The sequence below is a fragment of the Sander vitreus genome, chromosome 13, assembly GCF_031162955.1.
Source record: "Sander vitreus isolate 19-12246 chromosome 13, sanVit1, whole genome shotgun sequence".
Classification (NCBI taxonomy): Eukaryota; Metazoa; Chordata; class Actinopteri; order Perciformes; family Percidae; genus Sander; species Sander vitreus.
The window spans coordinates 11,489,792-11,517,772 of record NC_135867.1 but is presented as its reverse complement, the minus strand read 5'-3'; the positions used below and the strand labels follow the sequence as shown (position 1 = coordinate 11,517,772).

The window sequence follows — 27,981 nt, the reverse complement described above, 5'->3', positions numbered from 1 at the left end:
AAAACCATGCGAGAAGCTGATAGTAGGTGTCATCAGCCAGGCACCGGTGGCGTGGGTTTCCCTTGTCAAACTGGAAACTATTTCTACTGTTTATTCTGTCTACACATTAGTTTAGTTATTGCTACTTGCTCGTAATTTTGGTTAAACATGACGGTAGGTCCAATGCTCTATTTATTTACAGTTTATAATGGTTAATGCTGGTTTATAGGTAGTACGTTATGTCTAATTAACTTACTGTAGCTATTAGCTCAGTTAGCTAACATAAGCTAACGTTAGTTGTCGAGCTAACTGCAGAAATAGAATTGAAAAAAATCTGATTCAGCTGGACCAGAGATTACAGCTGTTTTCTTTTTAAACACGTGTTGAACAGTTTTTCTATTATTTTCTATTCGTATCTATTACATTATATTCTCGGTGCTCTAAAGTTAACAGTATCCTTAAAGTCTGTTTTTTCTTCTTCTTATGCAATATTTTCTATTCAGTTCACTTGCAGCTATTACTGGGTTTTCTCTAATTAACTATCATCTTGCTCGTCATGGTATTCCAGGAACGGAAGGGAACAGCAAAGTTGGACTTTTTGAGAAAGATTGAGATAGAGATCCAGGAGAAATGGGAGAAGGAAAAGGCATTTGAGCAAGATGCACCGACAACAGTTGGGGAAAGCACAAAGTAAGTATCTGCTATCATGAGCAAGGACCATGTGTTCTATTCCCAAAGAGTTACTCTTTCCCACTATTGACACAGGTATAGTTCAATAAGCAGTTGTAAGACCATCTATAAAGATAGCAATTCACATAGATTTCTGTACTCAGGAATGTCAGAGCTGTTTTTGCAGGTGTACTTTCATCAACTGATCTCTTTCTGATGCAACTATGATCACCTAGTGTTCTTAACAGGTAGTAGGTATGTAATGTCTGTTGTTGCCATGGGGAAAATATAGAAAAAAACTTGCCATGCAAGTGTGGTGCAGTTAACATACCAAGGATGAGCCTTTGAAACTAACGGTTGCCCTGTGTTATTTCCCAGCTCACGGCACTTTGCTCGGAAAAATATACCACAAACGAAATCCTTTTGGTCTCAAATACATATTTTGATCTACTGTTTTTTCCCCTTCCAGCAAAAACAAGTTCTTTGTGACCTTCCCCTACCCTTACATGAATGGCCGATTGCACCTCGGTCACACTTTCAGCTTGTCAAAGTGTGAGGTAAGTTTGCTTACAAATCAGACTGAGATTACATTTTTTTTTCAGTCTGTACCTATGACGTACAATTAAGATGCAAATATTCAACGTATAATCATTGGTCTATGACTCACTGCTTTTCAACTTTTTTTTATTGTAGTTTGCTGTTGGTTACCAGTCTCTGAAAGGGAAGAAATGCCTCTTCCCATTTGGGCTGCACTGCACAGGAATGCCAATCAAAGTTAGTGTTGTTGTTGTTTTTCAGTCCGTCTGTGTGTAGTTGCAATGACATACAGGTTTTGAGGTCATTTTAGGTATGATAATTATAAGCATTGCATTATATAATCATTTCATTCAACAAACACAATGTGCAAGTTGTAACCAACTACATTATTTTCTTAACTTCCCTGCACAATTAAAGGAAACAAAAACTGCAGTGGTATTAATTTAACCACTACTGCATTTTTACTGATATTCTACTCAATTGTAATTCATCCCTGTCTTCAACCCCCTCACACACACACACACACACACACACACACTGCATTTTCCTTTTTTCTGGTATTCATATATCCATATTGTATCCACCAGGCCTGTTCAGACAAGCTGAAGAGAGAGATGGAGGTGTATGGAAACCCTCCACAGTTTCCAGATGAGGAGGAAGAGGAGAAGGAGCAGCCAAAAACATCTGACGAAATTATCATCAAGGACAAAGCAAAGGGCAAGAAGGTCAGGATCCATGGGACCAGATTGATGGCATTTTTCCGTGGGGATGAAAAAATACAGAATTTAGTAAATTTTTTTGTCATAATAAGGATGCACCGAATCCAGATTTTTGGGGTTTGGCCGAATACCGAATCCACTGGTTAAGATTCTGCCGAAACCGAATACCGAATCCTACTCCCATCCTCAGTCCATTAACACAGTAAACACATTAATGAAGTAAACAACGTCCACAGCCTCTAAAATAGTTAAATGTGTGAGGGTTTCTTATATCGTCTAGACTCAGGTTTAGCTTTAAAATAAAGACACAAACTTCCAATGCCGGAACCAAGACGGCACTGCACGTCTCACTTTATTCCACCCCAACACAGTCAACCGTCAGAAAATACAACACTTTATTCACTTCCGTTTTACCCATCACAATAAAAGCTCTATTTTTACTGTAACTTCCCTCTAAACCTTCAACTGAGAGGTTACACAATAAAATACCTTACAAATGTAACAACTTAATGTTGAATTCTCACGCTCTTTTCACATCGTAGGAAAGCACATCGCTATCGCCAGAAATTTTCGCTAACCAGTGTATGCTGAAGGCATGTTGGGTGGGTGAAATTAGAAAGCTAACGTTAGCTAACTTGAGCGTGTGGCTCGGCTTGGGTCGCTTTCTTTTCTGGGTGCTGCCGGGCGGCGCTTTTTCTGCTCGCAAGTTCCATTTTCACTTTCTCACAGCCTACTGAACGGTCCACCTACATTACGTCGACCAGCGTAGCGAGCGCAGTGCAAGCGTAGGGTTGGGTGGAAAAAAATTCTGAGGTTCGGCATAAACCGAACCCCGTCAAAAAGTCCAATATTCGGCCGAACCCGAATCCTGGATTCGGTGCATCCCTAGTCAGTAACGACTATGACTCGTTATCCTAAGTTTTCTTTTCATGTAGCATTCCCGAAGGGTGTGTCAATTGACATTATTTTCAACACTTTCTTTTTTTATTTTTCTGTTAGAGTAAAGCAATGGCCAAATCTGGATCCGCCACTTTTCAGTGGGACATTATGAGGTCTTTGGGCCTGAATGACCAGGAGATTTCCAAGTTTGCCAATGCTGAACACTGGCTGGAGTACTTCCCTCCTCTGGCTGTCAAAGATCTCAAACTGATGGGAGTCAAGGTGACTAGTTGTAACTCTACCAAGCAACTGTGTTTGTTTTGTTTATGGCCCTTTATGCTATGAAAATATGACAAGTAAATCTATGCTTTGATTTTACAGTTTTTTGTAAGAATTAAGTACAATTTACTATTGAGCCTTTTTGCAATGTCATGGGGCTAATTGATCTGAACATGTGTTAAGAGGTACACACACTAGAGTCCCCTTTTTATTTAATACCTACAATTCACCAGAATGTATTTGCCCTGAGGATAATTAAATCAGGTTATTCATTTTAGTCAATTGTGCCTAAATCTTTGTGTCCTATTATCACTTCACAGGTGGACTGGAGGCGTTCATTTATCACCACCGATGTGAACCCTTTTTATGACTCCTTCGTCAGGTGGCAGTTCATCACACTGAAGGAGAGAAAAAAGATCAAGTTTGGCAAAAGGTGAGATGATTTAGAGGTTTCCATATAACTGTAACTGTAGCAATTAGGGAGGCCCCAATTGATATTTTTGAGTATGTAATATTGTAATGTAAAATTACAAAAGTTACGGGAAAACGCATCAAAATAGATTCATAACAAATTACAATAACAAGTTTTCTTACAACACAAGGTTTATTTCAACTGACGGTCATATTGGACTGGTACAACATGAATAAATAATGCCTCATTCTATTTACCTCGGAACTCAGATTTTCCGAGGTCAAAGTCAGAAACACGCCCCCTGACCTCAGATTTCCGAGCTCGGAACTCGGACAACCTCGCAGTAGCCCGAGTTCAAAATCCAACATGTCTGCCCCCTGTATCAACAGTTGTGAAAGCTGCAGTAATATAAAGTTATAAGCACTTCTGTCTTGTGTCATTAAATCAGTCATTCACACAGGCATGTTCATCTTCTATCTGTGGACATGTTGTTACGCTGTTTGCATGCACAAAAAACGGCGTAATGCTTTGTCATCAACTGGTATTGCTAACAATAGCTAACCGGGCTAGAGCTAATGAAAATCCAACTTTTAAATGGAACGCATTCAACTCGGGTATGATGTCATTCCCAGCTCCGGCTTCAGAGTTCCAAGGTAAATAGAACGCGGCATAAATAAGGACCATGTCTACAGACATGTTTTACTGGTTGGACAGTATAAAATAAATAAAGAGAACAGGACACAACTTTTCTTTTGCTTCTCTGATTCGTTCCGTTTTGTTGTCTCTATCTATTTCTTCACTCGGTCGAAATATGCACACAAGTCATGTGGTACGCTCCATAGGGTTTGTCACGTAGTGCAAGTGGCACAGTAACTGGCCAACGAAACATAATCATTATAGCGTTTCAAGCAAGCTCTAAATCAAACACAACTAAGCCACACAGCCAACGGACGGGACGCAGCGCTCCACAAAATAAACAAAATATTGCATACTTATTGTGACACTTTCGATATGTTGCGATAACGATATTGAGTTGATATATCTTGCACTTGTCGATATAATATTGCGCAACGTGATATTGCGATAACGATATTGAGTCGATATATCGTTCACCCCTATTGCTCAGGTGCGTGCATGCTACTACAAACAACAAACAATACAATACAAACAAAACAATAGTTAGGTATTGTACCTCCAGATTCATATAGGCATAACATAAGCCCTCTAACAGCTGTTGCTAAAACATGTCAGCGGTGTGGAACTTCTACAAAGTGTGTGAGACTGATATTGCACATGCCATCTTCAATGTATGCCAGGAGAAAATACGTCGTGGGGGAACCAACATAAATAAATTTAACACAACTAATCTAATTTGGTGAGAGTCGTCACCAGCGGAGCATGGTGAGTTTAAGCTCACAGCAGAGAGTGAGAAACAAATTCTGGTGCAAAATGAACCTAGGGGTTAATAACATATGTGTACCGAGTTGAACGTTCTCTGGGATCTGTTTTCATGCTAATTGAATGTGTCTCTAGCTTGAAACAAGCTACCGCAAACCGGTGGTTAGCTGCTAACGCTCGCTTTCGGGGCAGAGGGTAAATCACTATTTTATACCACTAACAAGGCTCAAAATAGCACCACACTTAAACGGTAGCATAATGAGGGTCCCTACATGCAAACCGAAGCATTGAGAGCTTTGTAAGTGCACAGACAGTTTATTACAAAGAGAGATTATAAGCTATAACACATTAGATATTTTAGAAGCTGTAACAGTAATGTTTACATGTGGACGCCATCTTGGATAACAGTAATGAGCAGTCGAACGACGAATGCCGTGCAACCAGCAACCAGTAACATAGCTCAAACACAGCGTTCATGATTCGACTGCTCATGACTGTTATCCAAGATGGCGTCCGCATGTAAACATTAACGCTACAGTCTTTATAATCTATCTTTGTAATAAACTGTCTTTACACTTACAAAGCTCTCAATGCTTCGGTTTGCATGTAGGGACCCTCATTATGCTACCGTTGAAGTGTGGTGCTATTTTGAGCCTTGTTAGTGGTATAAAATAGTGATTTACCCTCTGCCCCGAAAGCTAGCGTTAGCAGCTAACCACCAGTTCGCGGTAGCTTGTTTCAAGCTAGAGACACATTCAATTAGCATGAAAACAGATCCCAGAGAACATTCGACTCGGTACACATATGTTATTAACCCCTAGGTTCATTTTGCGCCGGAATTGTCCTTTAACTGTTGTCGCTGCATGATGCTCATGGATGAATAATAACAACGGTACAGCAGAGTTTGCAGTTTTGTACACTGTAAGTTGTAGCAGGAAAAGTTAACGCCTGTTTTCCTGTTCAAAAATCTGCATATATGCGTTAATTTGTGGTGAAAAAGGAAGAAACTAACAACACTGACTTGTGATTCTTATTCCACACTGCCACCTGGTGGAGATCACAATGCACTACAAACAGGCAAACTGGCCAATACTTTAATACAGCTATTTCGGCTGCTATAACTAAACAAAACAACACAAACACAATCGGTATTGGCCCCCTATCAGCAGATATTGCTCATTGATGATCAACAAACTATATCGGTGGCTAAAAACGTGATCGGGGTATCTCTAGTGGCAATGTCCTTGTAGAAATATAGAGAAAAGTAAGGAAACTAGGAAGTGCCCCACATTATGTAATATGTTTTTGTTGCTGGCTCTGGATCAGTTGAACTGTCTTGCCTGAAACAATGTCCTGTACCAATGTCATTTCTTTCTGCGGGGTAAAAGCAAAGGAATATTTTAAAATGAAGTATTATAATTAGTAGATAACTGATATTAAAGTTTGTCCTTTAGTCTCAGGCAGTTTAATTTGCATTTGGCATTGCATGTTCTTTCAGTAATATATTCCTTCTCTGCAGGTATACCATCTACTCCCCCAAGGATGGACAGCCATGCATGGACCACGACAGGCAGACAGGAGAGGTAAACTTGCTCTATATATAAAACTTATGTAAACTTGCTATATATATATATATATATATATATATATATATATATATATATATATATATATATATATATATATATATATTTACAAAAAATTAGGGCTGTCAAACGATAATTTTTTTTTAATCGCTGAATTTCTATAGTTAATCGCGATTAATCGCATATTTTATCACATGATTAAAATTCTGTTATTTTGCATTTCAGAACAGTTTTTAAGTACATATTAACAATCAAAAGCAATTCTTACCAGTGTATCTTGATTGGGAATCAAATGACTGCAAAGAAAGTTACTTTATGAACTTGATTTTAAGATTTGTAATTATTTATTTACTGTGTAAACAAAAGAAAAACGTGTGAATTTGTCATTATTGCACAATTCCTCCAAGTACCTAACTAAAAAACTAAAAATCCCTATCCTTACCAGAGTCAATATAGTGTTTAGTAACACTAAATAATGTTGATTACTCACTGACGTCCAGTGATCACCGGTTAATGAGACAGCGTTTGCAGCACCTTGCAGCAGTTCCAGTTCAGCTGCTTTCTCCGTGTCGTACAGGCTGTGTATGCGTGAAACTACTGTCCCCCTTGACGGCAGTGTATAAGACGGGTCAGAACATGCCAACCGTAGTACGTCTTTAAGACCTGAGTCCTCTACGATGCTGACAGGTCTGCAGTTAGTTGCCACCTGTTTCGCAAGAGCTGTAGTAATTTTTTGGGATTTGGTTTCATCCACAGGTCGGCAAGTAGCACTCTCCAAAATACTGCTTTGCCTGATTGGGTAGCATGCTAGCAGGTAGTATCACATTAACTGTACTGCTATGCTTAGCTCCGTAGGTGGTAGCTCAAGCTTGACGTGCTTCTGTGATATTTTAATTTGGATTTATACAATGTGCATATGGCTTTCGACTTGTCTATGAGCCGTCCGGGAGTTTTGGAAAATAAAAAGCTCCATTCAGAGTTATTGCTGCTGTGTTTCTCCATCATGCCTGCAGCCTGCAGCAGCAGGATGTGTTACAAGGAAGTGGCAGCTTGATGATAATGTTACTGCGATGTTCCAGTGAATTCTAACGGGCCGTTGGTAAGCACGCAGCGACATGAATCCAGCAAACCCTTCCGGAGTTTCAGTGACGTTTGAAGCTTTGGACGTCATCAGTCGCGTGCTTATTTCAATTCGATACAAGCTCCAACACTGTTTCGAACCAGTGTGCTTTGCAGGAGTGATGCAAGCTTCGGTGCCTCGGTGTCAAACGTCCCATCACTATGACAAACTGGTTTAAAGAAACAAACTCTTCAGTTTTATATGGATGCCTCAACCATTAACATTTCTTAAACCGGTGTTCAATAACAATCTTAATTTGTTGAGGCATCCATATATCACTGAGCTCCTAGGTAGTTATGATCAGTTGTGAGTCCTGCAGAAAACAGTAGAAGGAACTGTGTTTACATTTTTGAAATTGTTCTTTGATGTACTGCAAATGTACCCCACTTATCCACACCCAAAACAATTGACTTTTGACAATTGAATTGTAGAATCACTAGGGATTTTATCTGACTTACCATTGTTGCTTATTCCTGCAGTTTACTCAGAATGTAGAAAATTCCACATATTGAATTTTGCAAATGTTTGTTTTACTGATGTTGGCACAGAAAGGAAAAACAACCAAATAAAATAGTCTCTTACTTTGAATTGAAGTGGTTTGAGAGCTGTATTTTGTTCTTTTACTCCCAACTAACATTTTTCTTTACCTGCAGGGAGTTGGCCCTCAGGAGTATACACTCATCAAGATGAAAATAGTTGAACCATACACAGCAAAATTCAAGTCCAAAGTCTTTTATAGCAGGTAACAAATTACACTGAACACTGTCCTGTCAACAGTACTTTATAGGAAGGATTCTACACCACAGACAAGTTTTACATGCACTTAAGTGTAATTCTCATTTTGATAAACACAGTACTATTAACTCTTAATTTGAGACAGAAGTAAAGTGATAATGCTAACCTCTCCACAGCGCCATGAAAGGCAAAAACATCTTTCTGGTGGCTGCCACTCTGAGACCAGAGACCATGTTCGGTCAGACCAACTGCTGGGTGAGGCCCGACATGAAGTATGTTGCCTTTGAGACAACCAGCGGAGACATCTTCATCTGCACCAGTAGATCTGCCAGGAATATGTCATACCAGGGCTTCACCAAAGAGAATGGAGTGGTGTCAGTGGTCATGGAAATACTGGGCCAGGTACTAACTTTGTGTGATTCTTGCTTTCAGCTGCAAATAAATTCTTGTTCATTTTAGGCTTTCAAGACTTTAACTGTAAGAGGTAAATCAATCAGCAGTATAAAGACAGTTGGAGGGACAAGGTTTCATGGCTACGCTGCAAACAACCTGCAAAATGGATTACTTTAAATGTATTACTTCTGCTTTACCTTTTTCTTTTACCCAGAAATTAGTAAGTCAGATTTTCTAAACAGGATCAGGCTTATGTATTTACAGTGTAAATCAAATCAGGCTCTGCTTCATTGTCTCTTTCTAGGATATCCTTGGCTGTGCCCTGAGTGCTCCTCTAACCTCCTATAAGACCATCTATGCTCTGCCCATGCTCACCATCAAGGAGGACAAAGGTACAAGTCAAGAAGTTAGGGAAACTAGCAGAGATACATTTATTCAGAGTGGTTGCGTTGATTTATTTCTTCTTCTTTTTTCTTTTTTTTAAAGGCGTATTTGTTTAAAGTGCTCATATTATGCTCATTTTCAGGTTCATAATTGTATTTAGAGGTTATATCAGAATAGGTTTACATGGTTTGTTTTCAAAAAACACCATATTTTTGTCATACATATAAAAGAGGAGCTGCAGCAATGTGCACATTGGGGCCACTATAAGCAAGATATTCTGTGTACAGTGACTGTTATTAAGATTTCATATTGCACAGTGACATGTCAAAAAGACCTTCTAGCAAACTGAAGGAATGACCTAAACATTCAATTTGAAGTTGCTACAAGCAACAAGCCATTATGATACCTTTTAAAGCGCCCATATTATGCTCATTTTCAGGTTCATAATTGTATTTAGAGGTTGTACCAGAATAGGTTTACATGGTTTAATTTTCAAAAAAACACTATATTTTTGTTGTACTGCAGCTCTTTTTGTCACCCTGTGTGTTGAGCTCTTTGTTTTAGCTACAGAGTGAGGCATCTCACTTCTGTTCAATCTTTGTTGGGAGTCGCACATGCGGAGTAGCTAGGTAAGCAATGCTATCTAGTCAGTTGCACAGTATGAGGGCGTGCCATGCTAGCAGCTAGGCAAGCATTATAACGTGTGTTACAAAGTGACGAGCGTTCGTAAAGGCTGGACTACAATAGAGCTGTTTGGAGCAGTTTGTGAACAGTGTTGTCTGTTGGAGATGGTAAGGCCCTTTGGGGTGGACTTTGGGCTTTTTCACTTTGTAAATCTATAACGTGCACAAAAAAAGATATATAACACAATAAAGGAAAGGGGAAAAGCCAAAAAGCATAATATGAGCACTTTAAAGCATCGTAGTAGGGTTTTTTCAGAGTTGCTTACAGCAGTCACAATATTGAGTGGGGACACTTTACTTTCTTTTTTATGTGCCAACCTAAACTTCAGTTAAATGCATCTGACATTATATCTGTCTGTGTTTCAAAAAAAAGATAATGTATTCCCGGTTTTATTGCTTTAGGTATTACTCTCGCAGAAAATCTACACTGAGCTCTGTCACTTATTCCTCCTTGTCTTAGATATTCTTGGAGACGTTTACGGAAAAGTATTGGAGTCTCAAAATAGCAGGCCAAGGTCACCATAGAATTTATAAAGTGCTGTTCTATGATGTCAAAGGACTGGATTAATGGCTGCTCTTTTGACCTGAGGGAGAACATTTGTAAACCTATCAAATGGCTCTATTTGCAGCCAGAGTGCCTCTGTTCTTTTAGAAGTCACTACGATCTGTTTTCTGGTCTGTGGTGCTTGAGGGGTTTGCTCCCATGTGGCCTCTTGATGAATCTTTGTAAAAAGCCTTAATTGGAATTTCGGGATGACCAAGTTGATCTGTCAAAGCTCTTGTACGAAGTGTGTGCATTCTGGTTTTAAGGGTTATGGCGAGCAATAAGCAAGTGTGTCTGGGTCGACCTGTGACATTTATCAGTTACCAGATCATGTTTATTTGTTCTTCAGTTGCTACAGTGTAGCTGCTCGGCAGCTAATGAAATGTGGGGGCAATGGGCAATAGTACTGAATATGTATAATGTACATTACAATGAAAAACATACTACCTGGTGTGCATAAATACATTTTATGTGTTGGCCTCTTGCTTTGTCCACGGTTTCCTCAGGTACGGGGGTAGTTACCAGTGTGCCTTCTGATGCTCCCGATGACATTGCTGCTCTCAGAGACATCAAGAAAAAACAGGTGATGTTACAGATCTTTTAAAAATGTCTATTATCCTGCCCGCAATTCAGTAAGCCTTTATATCTCAAATGAAATCTGCTGCAGAGAAACACAGACAACAGAGCCCATCTGAAACTTCAAATGCAATTTGGAAATTAAGATTTTGAAATGTTTTAACAGATTGTTCTATGAAATTACAGTAGTCTGCTGTGTTATTTGCTTAAGTTCAGGTAGCCAAAACCAAACCCCTAGTTCTTCAGGATGAAACGGGACCATTTAAAGACGCATCCATTGTTTAAGCATGCACTTAATTTTTGCGTTTCATTAATGTAGCTCTAAATGCTTGCATTTTCAAAAGGCTCTACGGGAGAAGTATGGAATCGAGGACAAAATGGTGTTGCCTTTTGAGCCGGTAAGCTGATCAGCAAATATCAGTTTGATTTTTGTCAGGTTGCATTGACTCAACCAATTCAAGTAAAAAAGACAAGTGATAACATATTGAGTTGCTTAATGGAGCCTTAATGTGTGTGTTATGTATATGTGTGTGCCCATGTTAGGTCCCCATCATAGAGATACCAGGCTATGGGAACCTATCTGCTCCTCTGGTGTGTGATGAGTTGAAGATCCAGAGCCAGAATGACAAGGAGAAGCTGGCTGAGGCCAAGGAGAAAGTTTACCTGAAGGGATTTTATGAAGGGGTGAGTCAACTTAGTGGTTAATAAGTTAAAAACAACTGCATAAGTCAGCAAAATGCAACCGCCCTTTTAACTTTTAGTTTGAAGCTTGTGTGATATATCTCCAAGTGATTCACACCTTAAGGCTAGACTAAATTATTATTTAACTGGTTATTGGCTACGTGTTGCCCTCAGGCAGTTTGCCTCGGTCTATTATGAAACTGTCCATAACAGCACGCTTAAACATGACCCACACAGACACACACATACAGGGCTTAGAATTTGTAGTTTTTGCTAAGCCCATTTTTTCCCATTGCAACATTATGCCATTAGTCATGTTCCAATGTACAAATTCAGCTTCCTTCACTGTCAGCAGATTGTAAATTTGAACGGAATAAGAATTTAAAAGTTATGATTATTTGTGATTGTAGAATGCACTGCAGAGACATGCCCCACTTCTTATTGACTGAACTGCCAGAATTGTGAAAAAATTGCATCAGTACGAATGAAATGTTTCTGTGAATGAATTCCTGTCTCAGATCATGCTGGTCGATGGCTACAAGGGGCAGAAGGTCCAGGATGTCAAAAAACCCATCCAAAAGATGATGGTTGATAGGGTAAGACAATCTTTGTTTCTAATGCAAAAAACTAAAAATAAAGTATATCTGGCACAACAACTTTAAATTCTGACTTTATCTTGGATTGTTTTGTGTTCCATATGTCTGTGCACTATTACAGAGTATTTCAGAGGTCATTATATGCCATGTTTGATCTGTATTTACCTGTAATGATGTTGGCACTGTACCAATGTATTACAGGGTGACGCCGTGATCTACATGGAACCAGAAAAGCAGGTCATGTCGCGTTCAGCCGATGAGTGTGTGGTGGCTCTTTGTGACCAGTGGTGAGTGCCACATGAACACAAAAGTCTTTTAGGCTTTATAGTATAAAGTGTGTTCATTTGTAACAGAACATGATTTGCCCCAAGTGGATCTGAAGCTGCATGGTAGATAGAAACTAGGGGAATATAAGTGAATATATTTGTTATAGTTTTTTGTTAAATGGGTTCAAGCTGTGAAACTTTTAATAAAATATGACAAAATATGACCAAGATGATTGGAGATGGTCTGTATTTTGAAGCGTAGTATAGGGCTGCACAATATGAGGAAAATATGTGATATGCTATAACGTTAATAAGGTGTAACTCCTTTCAGTATTCTGCTTAAATACAACAGATTGTTGGTTGAATTTAAAACAAATAAAAGGAAATAATTTCCAACATTCTTCTATTGAACAAATTGAACATTGAATTGAATATGAAAGCCACCACCAAAAACAGTTACATTTCAAAGTGCAGTTTTCTACTGATATTTTTTATTTTTTTTTTGGAAATAACTCTAAAAATCTCTGAGCGTCTATTGCGATATGTCGCAGCCTTTTGCGAGTTGTATATTGCGCCAGTTGATATTGTGGTGGTGGTGATGATGATAAAAAAAAAAAAAAACGATATATTGTGCAGCCCTATTGTAGAATATCTCATGCCCTTTGGGCTTTCTTTAATTAGCAGATTAGCAGCATGCTAATGATATGTGTCTTTCAGGTATTTGGACTATGGGGATGCAGAGTGGAAACAGCAGGCCAATGAAGTCCTCAAGTCTTTGGAAACGTAAGACACTGACCTCTGATGTACCCAATGCCCTTCCCTGTCATATTCTGCTTTCTGCAGTATTTGTCTGTGCTTGTGGGGGCTACTGTGAAGGTCTAGACAATATATAATGGAGTGTAGAAAATACATTTAATGTATGTATTGTCTGTTACTATCATGCTGAAAACAAATCTGATTACAAAGTCTGCATCCACTTCCTGTGATTTAATGATCTCTATTTTGCACCACACTACACAGATTTTGTGAAGAGACCAGGAGGAACTTTGAGGCAACTTTGGCCTGGCTACAGGAGCATGCCTGCTCTCGTACCTACGGACTTGGTGAGCATTTTCCTCCTATGGTTTGTGTGTATGAATGATGTGTCAGGACTGCAGTAACTGTTCATGTAGGTGACATATACAACTCTGTTGCTGCTGTCATTGCTGTTTATTTTAAAGGTAATATTGTTTCTTGCATTAAGATTAAATGTACCACCCTGGCAAAGATGAACAGGACTTAAAGGTTTTTAAACTATTATAGTATGGCTGATTTGTTTGGTCTATAGGTGGAGACAGAGGACTGATGATGAAGCACCTAGCCTTTCTGTTTATACAGGAATGGATGCAGATTGAGGGCCAGCTGGCATACAGTACAGTCTAGGCCTGTTGTCGATTTTACTGTAGAAATCTCTCCACACATTTTCAGAATATGAAGCACAAGTTTCATCAACCAGCATACCAGACATTCTGGTATGCTACCTTATTTTAAGGCAAGGTGCAGGTTGTGCAGATTTCTTTCACTTCTGTCTCACTTGTGGAAGCAAAACCTACCTTAATATTTTCACTGTTTTCCTTAACAAACCAACTCAAATTGTTATACACTGAAAACTCAAAAGTAAATATGCAAATGAAGTTTGTATTTAGATTAAGTGATCACAGAGAAAATTAGTCTATAGATTGTTTTGATTGCAGCGAAACCCATAAGCCATAGACAGACTGTACCACAGTCACAAAGTATATACACCTCTTGATGTTTAATAATAATTAAAAAGATATGTGTAATTAGTGTGTGATATATTGTCTCTGAAGTTAAATTCAAATTAATGGAAATAAGTGCTAGAGTAGGTGCTTTTATTTTTCAATCATATTAACATTTCATATTTAATGTTGATCAGATCTCATATTTATGGAGCTACTGCTACTACTCAGGCTTGCAGTAATTTTGTTAGCTAAAAATTAAAATTTGAGGAAAAGCAGCAAATCAAGCGGGTGGAAAAAATAATAAGTTACTGGTATCTGTTAAAGCAGCAGGTTAGCCACTTGTGGTTTGGTTGAGTTCAGTTTATTGAACAATACAAGATTTACATCTCAGCTTTTTTCCCCAAGGATAACACAATGAAGCCCAGGACTTATTCCACTGCTTTAGTGTTTCTCTTGGCACCAGAATGTAACCAGCTTGACAAGATGGCAAATGCAACAAAAGATTGTGTCAGCTCAGAGGAGACAACAATTGTCTTTCTTAATCATTTTGTGTCTCTTTTGTGTTCTCTCCCATTGGTGGGTGTGCGTGTGTGCGTGTGTGCGTGTGTGCGTGTGTGCATGTGTGCGTGCGTGCGTGTGTGTGTGTGTGTGTGTGTGTGTGTGCGTATGTGCCTTCTGGTTACTATAGGAACACGGCTGCCTTGGGACGAGCAGTGGCTGATTGAGTCACTATCGGACTCCACAATCTACATGGCTTACTACACTGTAGCCCACCTCCTCCAGGGAGGTGTGCTCAACGGACAGGGAGCCTCACCACTGGGCATTAAGTATGGAGACACACACACACACACACACACATACATGCACACTAGAATAAACAAGGATTAAACCCTAACTGATTCACTATGTCTCCTCTCCTTCTCTCGTCCTTGTCTTTCTGCCTTCAAACAACCATAGACGTGGTTCACCTGAGGGAGAAAAGACTCCAATTTAAAAACAAAATCAGGTGTTGCTTTTCAGACAAAGTCGATATGTTGCTTGGGGAAATTAAACAAATAAATGAAACGTCTACTCAATGACAAATGATGCATTTCAGAAACAGTTTAGAAAAATCAATTCATAGCTCAATGTTCATTTATAATAAGTATCCTCAAATCTCTTCCCCAGGACTAAGATAAAATGGCAAAGAGAAGTGAAACACACTCTCATATGCTGCATTTAATTACTTCTCTTTACCTTGCTTCAACCCAATCCATCCATTGTTCTACCCTTGACCCTTCTTGTCTTTTCTTTTTTTCTTTTTTTCTCTCTCCCACAGGCCGGAGCAGATGACCAAAGAGGTGTGGGACTTTATCTTCTTTAAAACGTCTCCCTTCCCCAAGACAGACATCCCTAAAGAGCGTCTACAGAGGCTGAGGAGGGAGTTTGAGTACTGGTACCCTGTGGACGTCCGTGTGTCTGGCAAAGACCTGGTGCCCAACCACCTGTCTTACTACCTGTACAACCATGTGGCTCTGTGGCCCAAAGACAAGTGAGTGTGCCTGCTTGATTGACCAGTACAAAGAGTAGGAGCAAATGAATGAGGATTAAAAGGCAGGTGTTATAATTCATAGCATCCAGGTGATAGACGATCTAGTTATTGCATTAACCATTTATGTGATTAATTGATATGTGACTGATGATAATGATTTTAAACATATCCCCCAGCCTAAACGTGCATTTGTTCTGCTGTGGAAATAGTTATGGATTTAAAAGGTTTTACGGTGTTACATTTTATTTTATATTAGGGTTAACTTGATTATATTGATGATGATGAAGACGTCACTAATGAGAACATTCTCTTTCGTCTACAGTGGGAAGTGGCCACAAGCAGTTCGAGCCAATGGACATCTGCTCCTTAACTCTGAAAAGGTGTGTCAAATACTATTCTGAATGAATTTCAATGAGTCTCTTATATTGATAGTAAGGTTATAATCTCAGGAGAAAAGGTCTGGTTCCATCTGATGTGGTCGTTTGTCTGGTTTATTTGAACATTAAATAACAATATTAACACTCTTTATGTGGCAGTAATTAGATACAGTGTTTGATGCTGTTAAGAATTTTAATTACTCTATGTGCTTTTGACTTGTTTTTCTTTTTTCCTTTTTTTTTTTTTTAAACAGTCTGCTATTCGATGGTTTTATTTCACTAAGCTTTGTAATGAACTCGTGTGGGTGGGCATGCTTGAAAGAATCAGGCTGCTAACATCTGTTTTTCTCTTCACCAGATGTCCAAATCAACTGGAAACTTCCTCACTCTCTGCCAAGCCATTGACAAGTTCTCAGCAGACGGTACACTCAGTTTTTTCTTGATTTATCTCCCTCCTGTGTTATGTTTCTGATGCTTTTCTCTCTTATCTCTGTCAGGTTTTATTTAAACGTGGGAGACAAAACTCATCAGGTGTACGTTTAGAACAGATTACAAAGTCTTTTCATAGTAAATGGGCCATTACACGTATTATTATACATAATAGAAAAATTATACATCCTTTATCCTGTGCTGAAGATAATTAGAAAACGCCCCATCTTCATGAGATAGCTGAGTGTTGATATTGGGTGCTATGAGTTATTGGGTATACACTGGATGGATCACTTACACTGCTCTGTAAGTAATTAGTTTCTGTATAATAATGTATGCTTAAATCAAAGTGTAACCAGCATTGCAGTGTATATTCACCATGATCTCTCCATCAGAAACAACTAATTGAGGTACAGCAGCTTCATGATATCATTGCAATAGAAATGTTCTTATCACTTATCTCAGATTTGCACGATCGCTATTCCAGAAACGCAGTACCATCTATTGGTCTCACCACAGGGCAACAAGATACTGAGGAAAGAAGAAAAGTATAGACTCTAAATTAAATATTTATTGGAACTTGAGAGGAAGATTTTCACTAAGGAGTAGTGACACCAAGAATGACTTGATGTACAGTGGCAGAATGTGTTTCTGAAAGTGTCATTTAAAACGAAAGCCATATGTTCGGGGGGGTCCTGTGAGCCATAATTAATATAGATAGAATCCATTTTGGAGAACTAAAGTATTGTTTTGTTCATCTCCATATGTTTTATTTGTTTTTCTGTCTGTGTTTTCTAGCTATTGTTTTCTGATCTTTTTCATCTATACCTGGTAGGGACATAGATTAACCCTTGTATCCCTCCTGCTCTCGGTATACCTCAGGATTAGTTGAGCCATCCTTTTCGTTTGTTGTTGGTTATTATATCTACCCTCCGTATTCTTTATGTTTTGAGCGAGCTGAATAATAGATAGATGTGTCTGGTGTATCTGTAGAAGCTGTCCTGCTGTGGGATGAAATGACAGCAGATAGATGTGTTAAATTGACTTCCTGTCTAAGAGCTTGGGGGGATGTCTGCTGGGTTTTTAAAGTTTCCTAGACTGGAGATTTCCACAAAGTCTCAGAACTTTACCTGGTTGTCGAAGTATTTTGAAGAAGAGAAATGAAGTGCTATGTTTAGTGTTTACCGATTGAAGGGACCCATATAGTTGGATATTTTTGCTCTGAAAAATTAACTACAAATCACCTTCCCACATGTGATATTGCACCTGTTCTGTCTTCCTGCTGTTTTAACACACCTATACATTTCCTCTCCCAGGTATGCGTCTGGCTCTCGCCGATGCTGGGGACACAGTGGAGGACGCCAACTTTGTAGAGACCATGGCTGACGCTGGCATCCTGCGCCTATACACTTGGGTGGAGTGGGTGAAGGAGATGATTGCCAACCAGAACAACCTGAGGACAGGACCTGCAGACACTTTCAACGATCGGGTCTTTGCCAGGTAGATGAAGGAATTCATTAAAATGGTGGTATCGCTGTTACCGAGATATATAGCTCTCATAAATTATTTGAGATCATAGGGAGATAGGGAATACAAAGCTGAATTTTATTTCTTTGAACAAAAGAGTCTTTGTCAGTGGATTAATTCATTGATCAATTATTAAGTCTTTGAAGTGAAAAACCCAAAGCTGTTTATCTACACCGGACCCTACGCTGTAGCCTGACGTGCGCCTCTTAAAAAAATGTAACTACACATCGCTGCGACACACGTCGCTCAGCCGTGGCTTGGTAGCGTTTCATTTCCCTCTACTCATTTCTTGGTTCTCCTTCTCCATAAACATGAAATCAAGGAGAGGGTTAACTTTTCCTGCTACAGATTTCCCACCGCGGTCAGAAAGCTCAGGGGAGACACTTTGTTTCTCTCACTATGACTCTAGAGTCGCTACTCACTCCGAAGCTAATCACCGTCACTCTCTCACTCGCTCTACCACACACTCCCCACACACACACACACACACACACGCTGGCCTTGCTATTCTCTTAAAGAGATCGACGCACATACCAATGCACAAATATAAACTTCAGGCCACTTACTGTACGTAGGCTACGGCGAAAGCTCTGCGTGGAGCCTCCGCAGTGAACATAAATCACTCTTTAGGGCGTCACAATTAATCTAATCGCAATCACGATGTCACTCTGTGCAATTACATAAGCGCAGAAATTGTGCGATTTGAGTAAACAAAAAGGTGTGCTGTGCGCGTGACACTCTAGTCTCCGTGTGCACTGCAGTCTCCACGTTGTATCACCCTTCACTTTACCGACCGTATTAACAGATGAAGCTTGGTGTTTTGGTGTTTCTTTAAACACATTTTTTGTGTATGTATGTATTTTTCGTTTAACGTATGTTCAAGTTGAGAAATACACATTTCAAAATATTAGTATTTGGTGCATTTCCTTGATAATCAAGCAAGTAGACTCATGATACTATTATATCGTCATTGCAGTATTGTAAATCGCAATATGACTTTTTCTCCAAATTGTGCAGCCCTATTCCCCTTCCATTTTAACTTTCAGTGCTGAAAAGTTAATGATAAACTGGCTTGCAGAGTGATTGCAAGGATTTTGTGTCCTGTCTGTCTAGCGAGATGAACGCAGGCATCTTGAAGACAGAGCAGCACTATGACAGGATGATGTACAAGGAGGCTCTGAAGAGTGGCTTCTTTGAGTTCCAGGTAAGTAAAATGTCCATTATAAAAACTGCACTCTAATTCACGCTTAATCATTTTTATGTCTTCCGAGACAAGCATGCTTTTCATCCTCCATAAGCATTTTATGATGATATTATTATGAATACTGCAGTAGATGGAGCATAACATGACTGAGGATTCAAATTTAATCCTGAGCAGGTGGTGAATTCACTGGCCTGAAGAGAGTGTCTGGGATAGTGTAGAAATCACATAATTACATGATGATGACCTTTTTAAACTGCTTTTGTCTATGTATGCAGGCAGCCAAAGATAAGTATCGTGAGCTGGCTATTGAGGGCATGCACAGAGACCTTGTCTTCCAGTTCATAGAGAGACAAACTCTGCTGCTCGCCCCCATCTGCCCACACCTTTGTGAATACACTTGGGGTCTGCTTGGCAAGGTAAGAAAATATGGATTTATCAATAAAAAGATTTTGAAAAGAAAACACGAATTTGGCATTATAACGTGGGTTTCATGTTCTGAGTTGCATGTGCGCTCTGACTGTGAGTTCAAATGTGACTTTTGTCCTCTAGATCCTTCTGTCTATTGTGTTTATCTTGCGAGTAAAACAGAAATACTGTGAAAGAAATATGTAATCTTCCTGTGTTCATTTACATTCATAAATACACCTGGGATCAACAAGCTGAGATGATCTACTTCATGTAGGTCTGCAGTAGTGCTTTTCCCAGTGCTCATTTACTTGTGTGAAATGGCTACTAACACACACATTCCCTCTGTTGGTGTACATGTCCACCAGGAGCCTATCTTCACACTATGGGCTTCTTTTTCTCATCAGTATGAAAAGAATGCACTTACTGTTGCACACTCCCAACTGCACAGAGAGCCAAGAATATTTTTAACACTCAAATATGATAAGTGTATGAAAGAGTGCTGCTGCTCTAGAGATGGTTTTTTCCGGTTGTCGCTTAGCAACCACAAAAGCCCCACAACTAGTGTTTCTTTTTTTCAATAATGTGTTTGGCACTTTTGCTAGCTAAAAAGCTACAGTAAAGAGGCACTCGGTGTTACACACATCAGTCTGGCATTCTGACACACAGTAAATATGGCATGTGCCTTGTTTTGTTATGAATGTGACCTGGCTGTGTAGTTAGGATTCTAAAGCTCCGGTGGACCTCAAACTGTTTCAAAGTCTTTCCTCTTCACTCATCCACCATCTCTTTCCTCTCTCTCTTTTCCTTATAGACCAGTTCTCTGATGAAGGCATCATGGCCTGTGGCGGGTCCGGTAGACGAGATTCTGATTCGTTCCTCTCAGTACCTGATGGAAACCGCACACGACCTCCGACTGAGACTCAAAGCATACATGCAGCCCCCCAAAAACAAAGTAAGAAATGTGTCTGTGTTGTTTCACATGCTTCACTGCCACTGCATTTCACTACTGTAATGGCATTTTAAAGTAATTCTGAAAAAAGAATATTGATTTCAGAATTGATTGCTTTCTTTTTTTATTGTTTTATTAAATCCGACATTAACACTTATCTCAAAGTGCATTAAGTTTGGTAATTGAATCTGAGGCAGAGTTGAGTCTTTTCTCCCTCAGGTGTTGTTTAACTGTTTTATGGTTCTTTGATGAGGAGCACAATGAGGCAGAAAATGATAAAAACATAATAATAAGAGGGAAAATATCAAGAGGCATGCCGAAAGTAGAGTTATTGTTGAAAAGCATTTTATCATGTCAGAATCCAGTATACATCTTTACAATCTACAATATTAGCTGTTTAGAAACAATTACCAGATTGTTTTGGTTCTTTGCTAATTAAAAAGATCAAGGAGATATTTATTTTACTTGTAGCTTAATAAATCTATACATTTTATGTGCTTGGAAGTGAATTGTAAAAAAAAAACTTCAAGTATAATTTAAATAATAAAATTTCAAGTATAAAGAGTTACCTTGTTACTGATTGTCATACATTTTCCATTTGAGGACAATGCAGAAAGATAATGTTTTCAACAAAAAATGAGGTCTACTTGAATCCTGCTCTAAGTTTATAGGAATTAGTTTTTCGTGATATTGGACTATATGAATACAATTGACGGGACTATCCCTTTAAATGCACTTGAAGACTTAAGTCTGTGTTGTGTTAACGGTAGGTTAAGTCTGTTGTTTGGTAACAGTTTGGCACTTCGATAAGTGGCTGTAGGCAGCTGGGAGAAAGGCAAAAAAGTATTGACAAGATTTGAGACAGCCAATATCTCAGGCTTCCACACACCATTATTTGCTGTAAATGTTTTGTTGCCATGGAGGCAAGATAGGGTAAAAGAAGACAGGGAAAGATGGACGAATCTGGATGGCACCATCAGAGGACATGCTACCATAATTTTACTTTTTATTTTTTAATTTACAAGACTCATATGGTTTTGTGAATGTCCTATTAGAATTAATTGATTGATTGATTTGTAGTAGTAGTAGTAGTAGTAGTAGTAGTAGTAGTAGTGCTTTATGCGACCTGTGGGTAAAAATCTTCCTAAAACCAACCCAATACAATGTTCCCCCATTAACGTGAATAACACCGAAAAACGTAGTTACATTTGTTTTCTGCAACAGCCTCGTTAAGGTTGAATGACTTGCCACTGTAAAGGTAAAATGTTGTCCATATAGCAGCTTTATCTATTTTTGATAATGTTTAATTTATAGTAATATACTGTCACATCAAGACTCATTTGTGGGAACACACATATAGGCATGCATAGAGTGCAGGAATAGAGTAGTCTTGACAGCTGTCACACACACACACACACACACACACACACACACACACACAATTGCTGTCATTGCACGGAATAAAAGCAAAAACAACAAAGTTTATTTATTTCACCTTTATTTTTACAGGCAAGTCATTAAGAACAGGTTACTATTTACAATGGCAGCCTGACAAGTGACAAAGCCACTTAGGGGAAGGGAAGGAGGGCTAGGAAATAAAGAACATTAGACATACAATTTAAAATACAACACAGACAGCAGTCAACACATATATTTATTAAGGGGCGATTGAAAGCATCAGCCATAGAGTTCTTGTTGGTAACAACTATATCGTCAGGGACAGTGGTACAGACCGGGGTTTGTTTTCGAGTTTTCTTACCGCGTTCCAAAATGCTTTAGGATTGGCATCACAAAGTGTGAACTGCTCTTTAAAGTAGCCGGCTTTGGCCTACCTCACTGCTTGTGTGGCCTTGTTCCTGATTTGGCGAAATTAAAGATTGTCAATGGCAGAGCATGGTTTTTGTGCTTTGCACCAGGCTGCATTTTTTAGCTAAAGCAGAACCGCTAGATCACATTTAATCCATGGACAGATTTTTTATACATAGCTTTTTATTGGGGACATGTTTTTTTTTTATCAGAGGAGTAAGATGATCTCTGAACAACAACCATACATCGTTCACGGTGGGGATCAGGCTGACTCTGTACCAGCTTACATTGGCTAGCTCATGTAAGAACGCTTGCTCATCAAAACTTTTCAAAATAATAATAGTTTAGTATTGATTATGACAGGCTGTTTGACACACGCAATGAAACGGTGGTCGCTGAGGTCATTGCAAAACACACCAGATAAGAACATGTGTGGGGAATTTGTAAATGATATCAATGTCAGACAGAAGTCTTTTGTACCTGACTATATGGATACATTAGATGAGTCTGAAATGCTTCTTTTTTTATTCCGTTTTCCTCCAACAGAAGGTTGAATCAAAGCCCCCAGCCAAGCCCTCCCACTGCACCATCTACGTTGCCAAGAGCTATCCACCATGGCAGCACAGTGCCTTATCCCTGCTCGGCAAGCACTACAAAGTAAGAAACTAATACACAACAGTCATACACAGCGGTAAGCTTTTACATAATGCAAAAGCACAGGGGTCTATAGCGTAGTGATGGGCTGAAATACCTTTCCTATCTTGCAACCGGTGCAGCGCAAAGCCCGATGCAAGTGTCTTTGCTAGTTTAAGACTGACGCAGTTGTCAATTTCTGCACCTGCGCCCATCTGTGCGCCCATGGGTGTGCTGGTCTTAAAGGGAGGTGTGTTCAGGTGCATTATTGGCAAATTGCTATTTTAAGGCAGCGGAACGTGATTGTGCCATTGACCAACAAAAACCTGGTCTAAAATCAATGAAGCAGCATTTTGTTGTTATTTTAACAGCGCATTAGTGAAATGCGCGTGCACACTATGCTTGTTACACACACAGGGACGCGCAGCAGCACACAAACATGCAAAAGATTAAAAATAAACATATTACAATGTGAAATAGTATTATTGTGTATATCTATATAGTTTTATATTACATGTTATTCCCAGGACCCAAACTTGCAAAAATACATCAGGAATTGCCATGACCTCTACCTTTTATAAACTACTGATAAAGAACACATAAACCATGAATTTAAGGCTTACATGATTGTTTAAGTGCTGTGCAGTTGCCCAGTAAATCTCTCAGACTGTGTTTCTGTTTGTTTGCATGTGTTACCTGTCTCTTTTTTTTCTCCTTGATTTCTATCCAGAGCAGCAATGGGGCCCTTCCAGACAACAAAGTGATAGCAAGCGAGTTGGGAGCCCTGCCTGAACTGAAGAAATACATGAAGAGAGCCATGCCCTTTGTAGCCATGATCAAGGTAAATCTGGAGAACGTAAGGGTGACAGTGTAGTGGCGTCAATGTAAAGGCACATCCTGACCCTTCGCCATCCTTCTATAGCTCAAACACGGGCAATCAATCAATGCATAATTGTCATTTTTATGAGATTTAAAAAAATATATATAAATATTGAATTTATTAATGCCACCATTCTACACATATTTCCCCTCATAGTTCTTTGTGTTTTGTGTTTTTTTTTTTTTTGTTTGTTGAAGTTGAGTTTGTTTACCGCCTAAGAAGCTGTTTACTCAACTTGTCCATAACGTGGCTTATCTTTTGTTCTGTGCACAGCTCTGCTTCTGATTGATCCCAAGTCTGCCCCGGTTATTCTGTTAAAAGATTGGAGTCTGCATCTTCAAAAGCTGTTTTTTGTATTTTTTGTATTTTTTTATTCCTCTTTGTGTTGAATAATGACAAAACTGTAGCCAAGACTGAACAACAGTGTTGCATTAACATTCCAAAGAAATGTCTGGAATACTTTTATTGATTGAAAGACTACAAAACACTCTTTTTTACAGGCTGTCTCAGCTTGTTCTTATGTTTGTTTGCCAAGTTATTTTTTCCCCCCATCAACAGCTTGGCTGCACATCCATATGTCTTTGGTCCAAAATTCTTGTTCTCCCCTTTCACATTTTGGAAGGAATAACTGCTTTTTTCCTCAATAATCTCATGGTTGCAGCATTAGCATTACAATTTAACTTTCTTCATGATGCTGAAAAATAAACTAAAACCTTATTGTTTCAATAGGTGAATTAAATATTATATTCCCTCATATTCTTCTGCTGCTTGTTATTTTATTTAGAAAATTAAATCAGAACATGTTAACTTCCTGTTTATTCCTCAGTAGAGTTTGTGTCCATCATTCATGCTTGTATTGTATGATTGCTCCTGATTATTTGAGTTCTGCTTTGTGTTCTGTAGGAGAGCCTGGAGAAGAATGGGCCCAGGGTCTTGGATCTGGAGCTGGAGTTTGATGAGCGGGCAGTTGTGATGGAAAATCTGGTCTACTTAACCAATTCTCTAGAGGTATGTTTTGTGATCCAACGCTCCTAAAATCAGACATAGCTTTTAAGGATGACCCCAAAAAAAAAAAAAAAAAAAGTGTCTGTCCCAGCCAGAAAGAAAACCCTGAGGTGTCTACATTTTTGTGAGTCCAGAGTTAAAAAACAAAACAAAAAAACTAGCGATCTTGTACTAAATTTGCTGAGGTTAGACAACAACCCCCAACAGCAAAAAACATCTCAGCTTTAGTAGTATATTATTATTCAGTATCCTCTTAAATGTGAGAAATAAACAGAACAGGTTCACTTGATTACTATCTGTTTGTCTTTACAATGTTGAGCTGTAACATGCAGTTGCAGCATTTTGGTTTCCTCAAAAACATCTCCGCTTTAAAGCTGAGTTTCTCCACTTCTGCAAAAGTCAGTTGAGACAATGCTGAGCCCAGTTGTCAGTCATGAAAGCCCTTATTACTTGTGTCTGCACAGAAGCTTAGCCTAGTCGAAAACTGATACACACGTTAGTATTGTGAAACTAGCACAGATTTAACCACCGCAAGAAAACTCATACGAAAACATAATCTACATCAAACTATACCCTGACTCCAATTCCCATGTTTCGGATAGATCATCGCTAAAGATAAGCTGCTTTGAATGGGGTTCAACTGATTTGAATGATACGCCACCTTAAATCAGTTTTTTGAGAAACAAACACTGCAGGCAAGGGGGTTCAGCAGAGAAGTGGTTTATGCTGAACATTTTCTTACTTGGTCTTAAGTCGTTTACAATCCTGTTACTCTATGCAATCTCAAACTGAAAAACCATCCCTGATTTGGAATGTGCGACAGATTAGCGTAAAGCCAGATGTTACGTCTCTGATCTCTGCAGGAGCCTGGTTAACACCATGAGCATTTGCCAGTGTGCATACCAAACACACCTGTATACACACTATCTGGACTGAGCTGCTAATAATCGTTCTTTATCACATCCTCTACAGTTGGAAAAAATTGACGTCTTGTTTGCATCTGAGGCTGATGAAAAAGTGAAGGAAGACTGTTGCCCAGGGAAACCATTCAGTGTTTTCAGATCAGAGGTAAATGCATTGGGCTGTGTGTTGGCTGCTGTGTGAGAAGACAGGTGTACACTTTTTTTCAGTCGCCGATTTAGCTTTCTTATTTTATTTTTTTTCTGTTTTTCTCATTCATAATATGTTCATGTTTTTGTGCGTTTTTCTCTCTAGGTGCTTTTTTTACCTGTGTGCATCTCATCTGGAGTATTGTTTGTACGTCCCTGATGAACAAAATGTTTGTTTGTGCACTCAAATCAAATTAAATTGTGTGTTTGTGCGTTTTGTGTCGTGCATCTGCTTCCCCAGCCTGGAGTGTGTGTGACCCTGGTCAACCCTCAGCCGTTCAATGGCCAGTTTTCTACAAAGGTTGACATTCGACAGGGGGACAGCGGAGACAGCATCATCCGTAGGCTAGCCAAGGTCAACAGACTCATTAAAGGTTAGTAAGATAAAAGGACATACAGCAGAAATTCATAAACAATGGTTAGGAACCCGAAATAGGCCTTTTAATATACATAAATAATTGTTATAATCTAAAGAGGAGGAACATATATACAGATGAAAATGTATCTGAACCATTGGGTCAGAGTTTATATAAAGGTGTGCTTCCTCTCCTCTCCCTCTGACCCTGCCGGCCTCCCCTCAACCAGATCTGTCCAGAGTCAAGTTGATGAGGTACGAGGACCCTGTGCTGGGGCCTCGCCGGGTGCCTGTCTTGGGACATGAGGAACAGGGCAAACTGCCCATCTCCAACAAATCTGTGTTCAACATCAATCTTGAGGAGAAGAGGGTCACTGTGGCAGACAACGGCCTCACTGTGGACATTGGGGACTCTCTGGTTTATCTGGTTCATTAGAGTAACATTTACTCTTTCTCTCTCACACACACACACACACACACACACACACATGTGGGCACATTCAGCAATGAGTTATTTGTGAAAGGTTTGAATGCATCATGAAATGTTGCAACAAAATGGGTAATTTTGACTCAAAGCCGTAGAACACTGACTCAATCATGTATTTGTTTTTATAATTCATCTTTCTGTACTGCACCATTTGCTACTGCATATGGTGTTAAATTTGACAGATACACAGGTTCTCATTGTTTTGCACCTTTTCACTGCTAAATGCAGCCTAAGAGGATATATTAAACTAATTGGACATTAAAGGTCGTCTTCTATTCTCCTTTTCACAAAAACGTACAGTTGCAGTACATTCAGATCTGGGTTTGATCTGCACAGAACAGAGATGGTTCAGGCCTGTAGAACTCAATCCCACTGATAAAATTCTATTGGACCATTGGGTCTTTGGTACTTAGATTAGGTTCTTTTAATGGTGTTAAGAATAACATTTTGAAAATATCGTGAACATTCTCTTAAGGGTTTGATATCGGAGAATAACAGAATATGTATTCTGTTCTGTCTTTTCATCGTCTAAATTTAAGCTCGTAATTTTGTCCATGGGACACTTTTTTCCTGTATGTCGCGCAATATATCAACTATCTGTATTATTAAGCTTTTCAATAAAGTTTTTGTTCTGGCTGCGAACAAACATTCACCACCATGTCCTATTTTGTCACTGGCCAACTACTTATTTTATGTTATAACATTGTGAGACTGCCCCTGCATCCTCTAAATGCCTGTTGTTTTCATATAGATGGTAATGTGTCTGCTGTGTTGTTTTATACATCAGAGGTGAGGCATATCATTCCCTCATGTTTTGTAAGCCTGTCAGACAGCTTTCCTATTTTCTAGCAGTGGGTGGTGCTTGTCTGACTTGTGCTCTCCAGAGAAATAATAAAACCTATGAAAGATTCAGCATCCTTGTATATAGTTTTTCGCTATCCTCTCCGTGCTGTTTTATTTTTTCTAAGGACATAAATAAGACTACTGTAACCACGAGAATAAGACGTGTGTCATGGTTTTGGTGGAGCCACTGGATCTTTGCCGTGGCAAAACCGAAGAGGCCTGGCAACTGGTCCCGGTCAAGAAATAAGCTATTTCCCAAA

The 27,981-nt window shown here is 39.1% G+C and overlaps 1 protein-coding gene across 1 annotated transcript; it reads left to right on the top strand.

The window, feature by feature from the left end:
* Positions 1–16: 16 nt before the first annotated feature.
* Positions 17–27,791, top strand: lars1b (leucyl-tRNA synthetase 1b). The gene is made up of 32 exons (XM_078266639.1): positions 17–153; positions 548–669; positions 1,118–1,205; positions 1,342–1,422; positions 1,773–1,910; positions 2,904–3,065; positions 3,383–3,495; positions 6,392–6,455; positions 8,232–8,320; positions 8,490–8,715; positions 9,011–9,098; positions 10,824–10,900; positions 11,238–11,291; positions 11,437–11,577; positions 12,093–12,170; positions 12,372–12,457; positions 13,154–13,219; positions 13,457–13,539; positions 14,867–15,005; positions 15,497–15,709; positions 16,032–16,089; positions 16,445–16,508; positions 17,832–18,015; positions 19,156–19,246; positions 19,522–19,662; positions 20,466–20,606; positions 22,956–23,066; positions 23,773–23,883; positions 24,826–24,930; positions 25,900–25,995; positions 26,278–26,410; positions 26,622–27,791. The coding sequence occupies exons 1-32, from the start codon at positions 148–150 to the stop codon at positions 26,825–26,827; spliced, it is 3,555 nt and encodes a 1,184-aa protein (XP_078122765.1). The 5' UTR covers positions 17–147; the 3' UTR covers positions 26,828–27,791.
* The last annotated feature ends 190 nt before the right edge of the window (positions 27,792–27,981 follow it).

Bases quoted from the DNA above. Each gene is read 5' to 3' on its own strand.
- lars1b (XM_078266639.1), top strand. The intron at 9,099-10,823 runs GTACAAGTCAAG...CGGTTTCCTCAG, and splicing joins CACCATCAAGGAGGACAAAG to GTACGGGGGTAGTTACCAGT. The intron at 11,578-12,092 runs GTGAGTCAACTT...TTCCTGTCTCAG, and splicing joins TGAAGGGATTTTATGAAGGG to ATCATGCTGGTCGATGGCTA.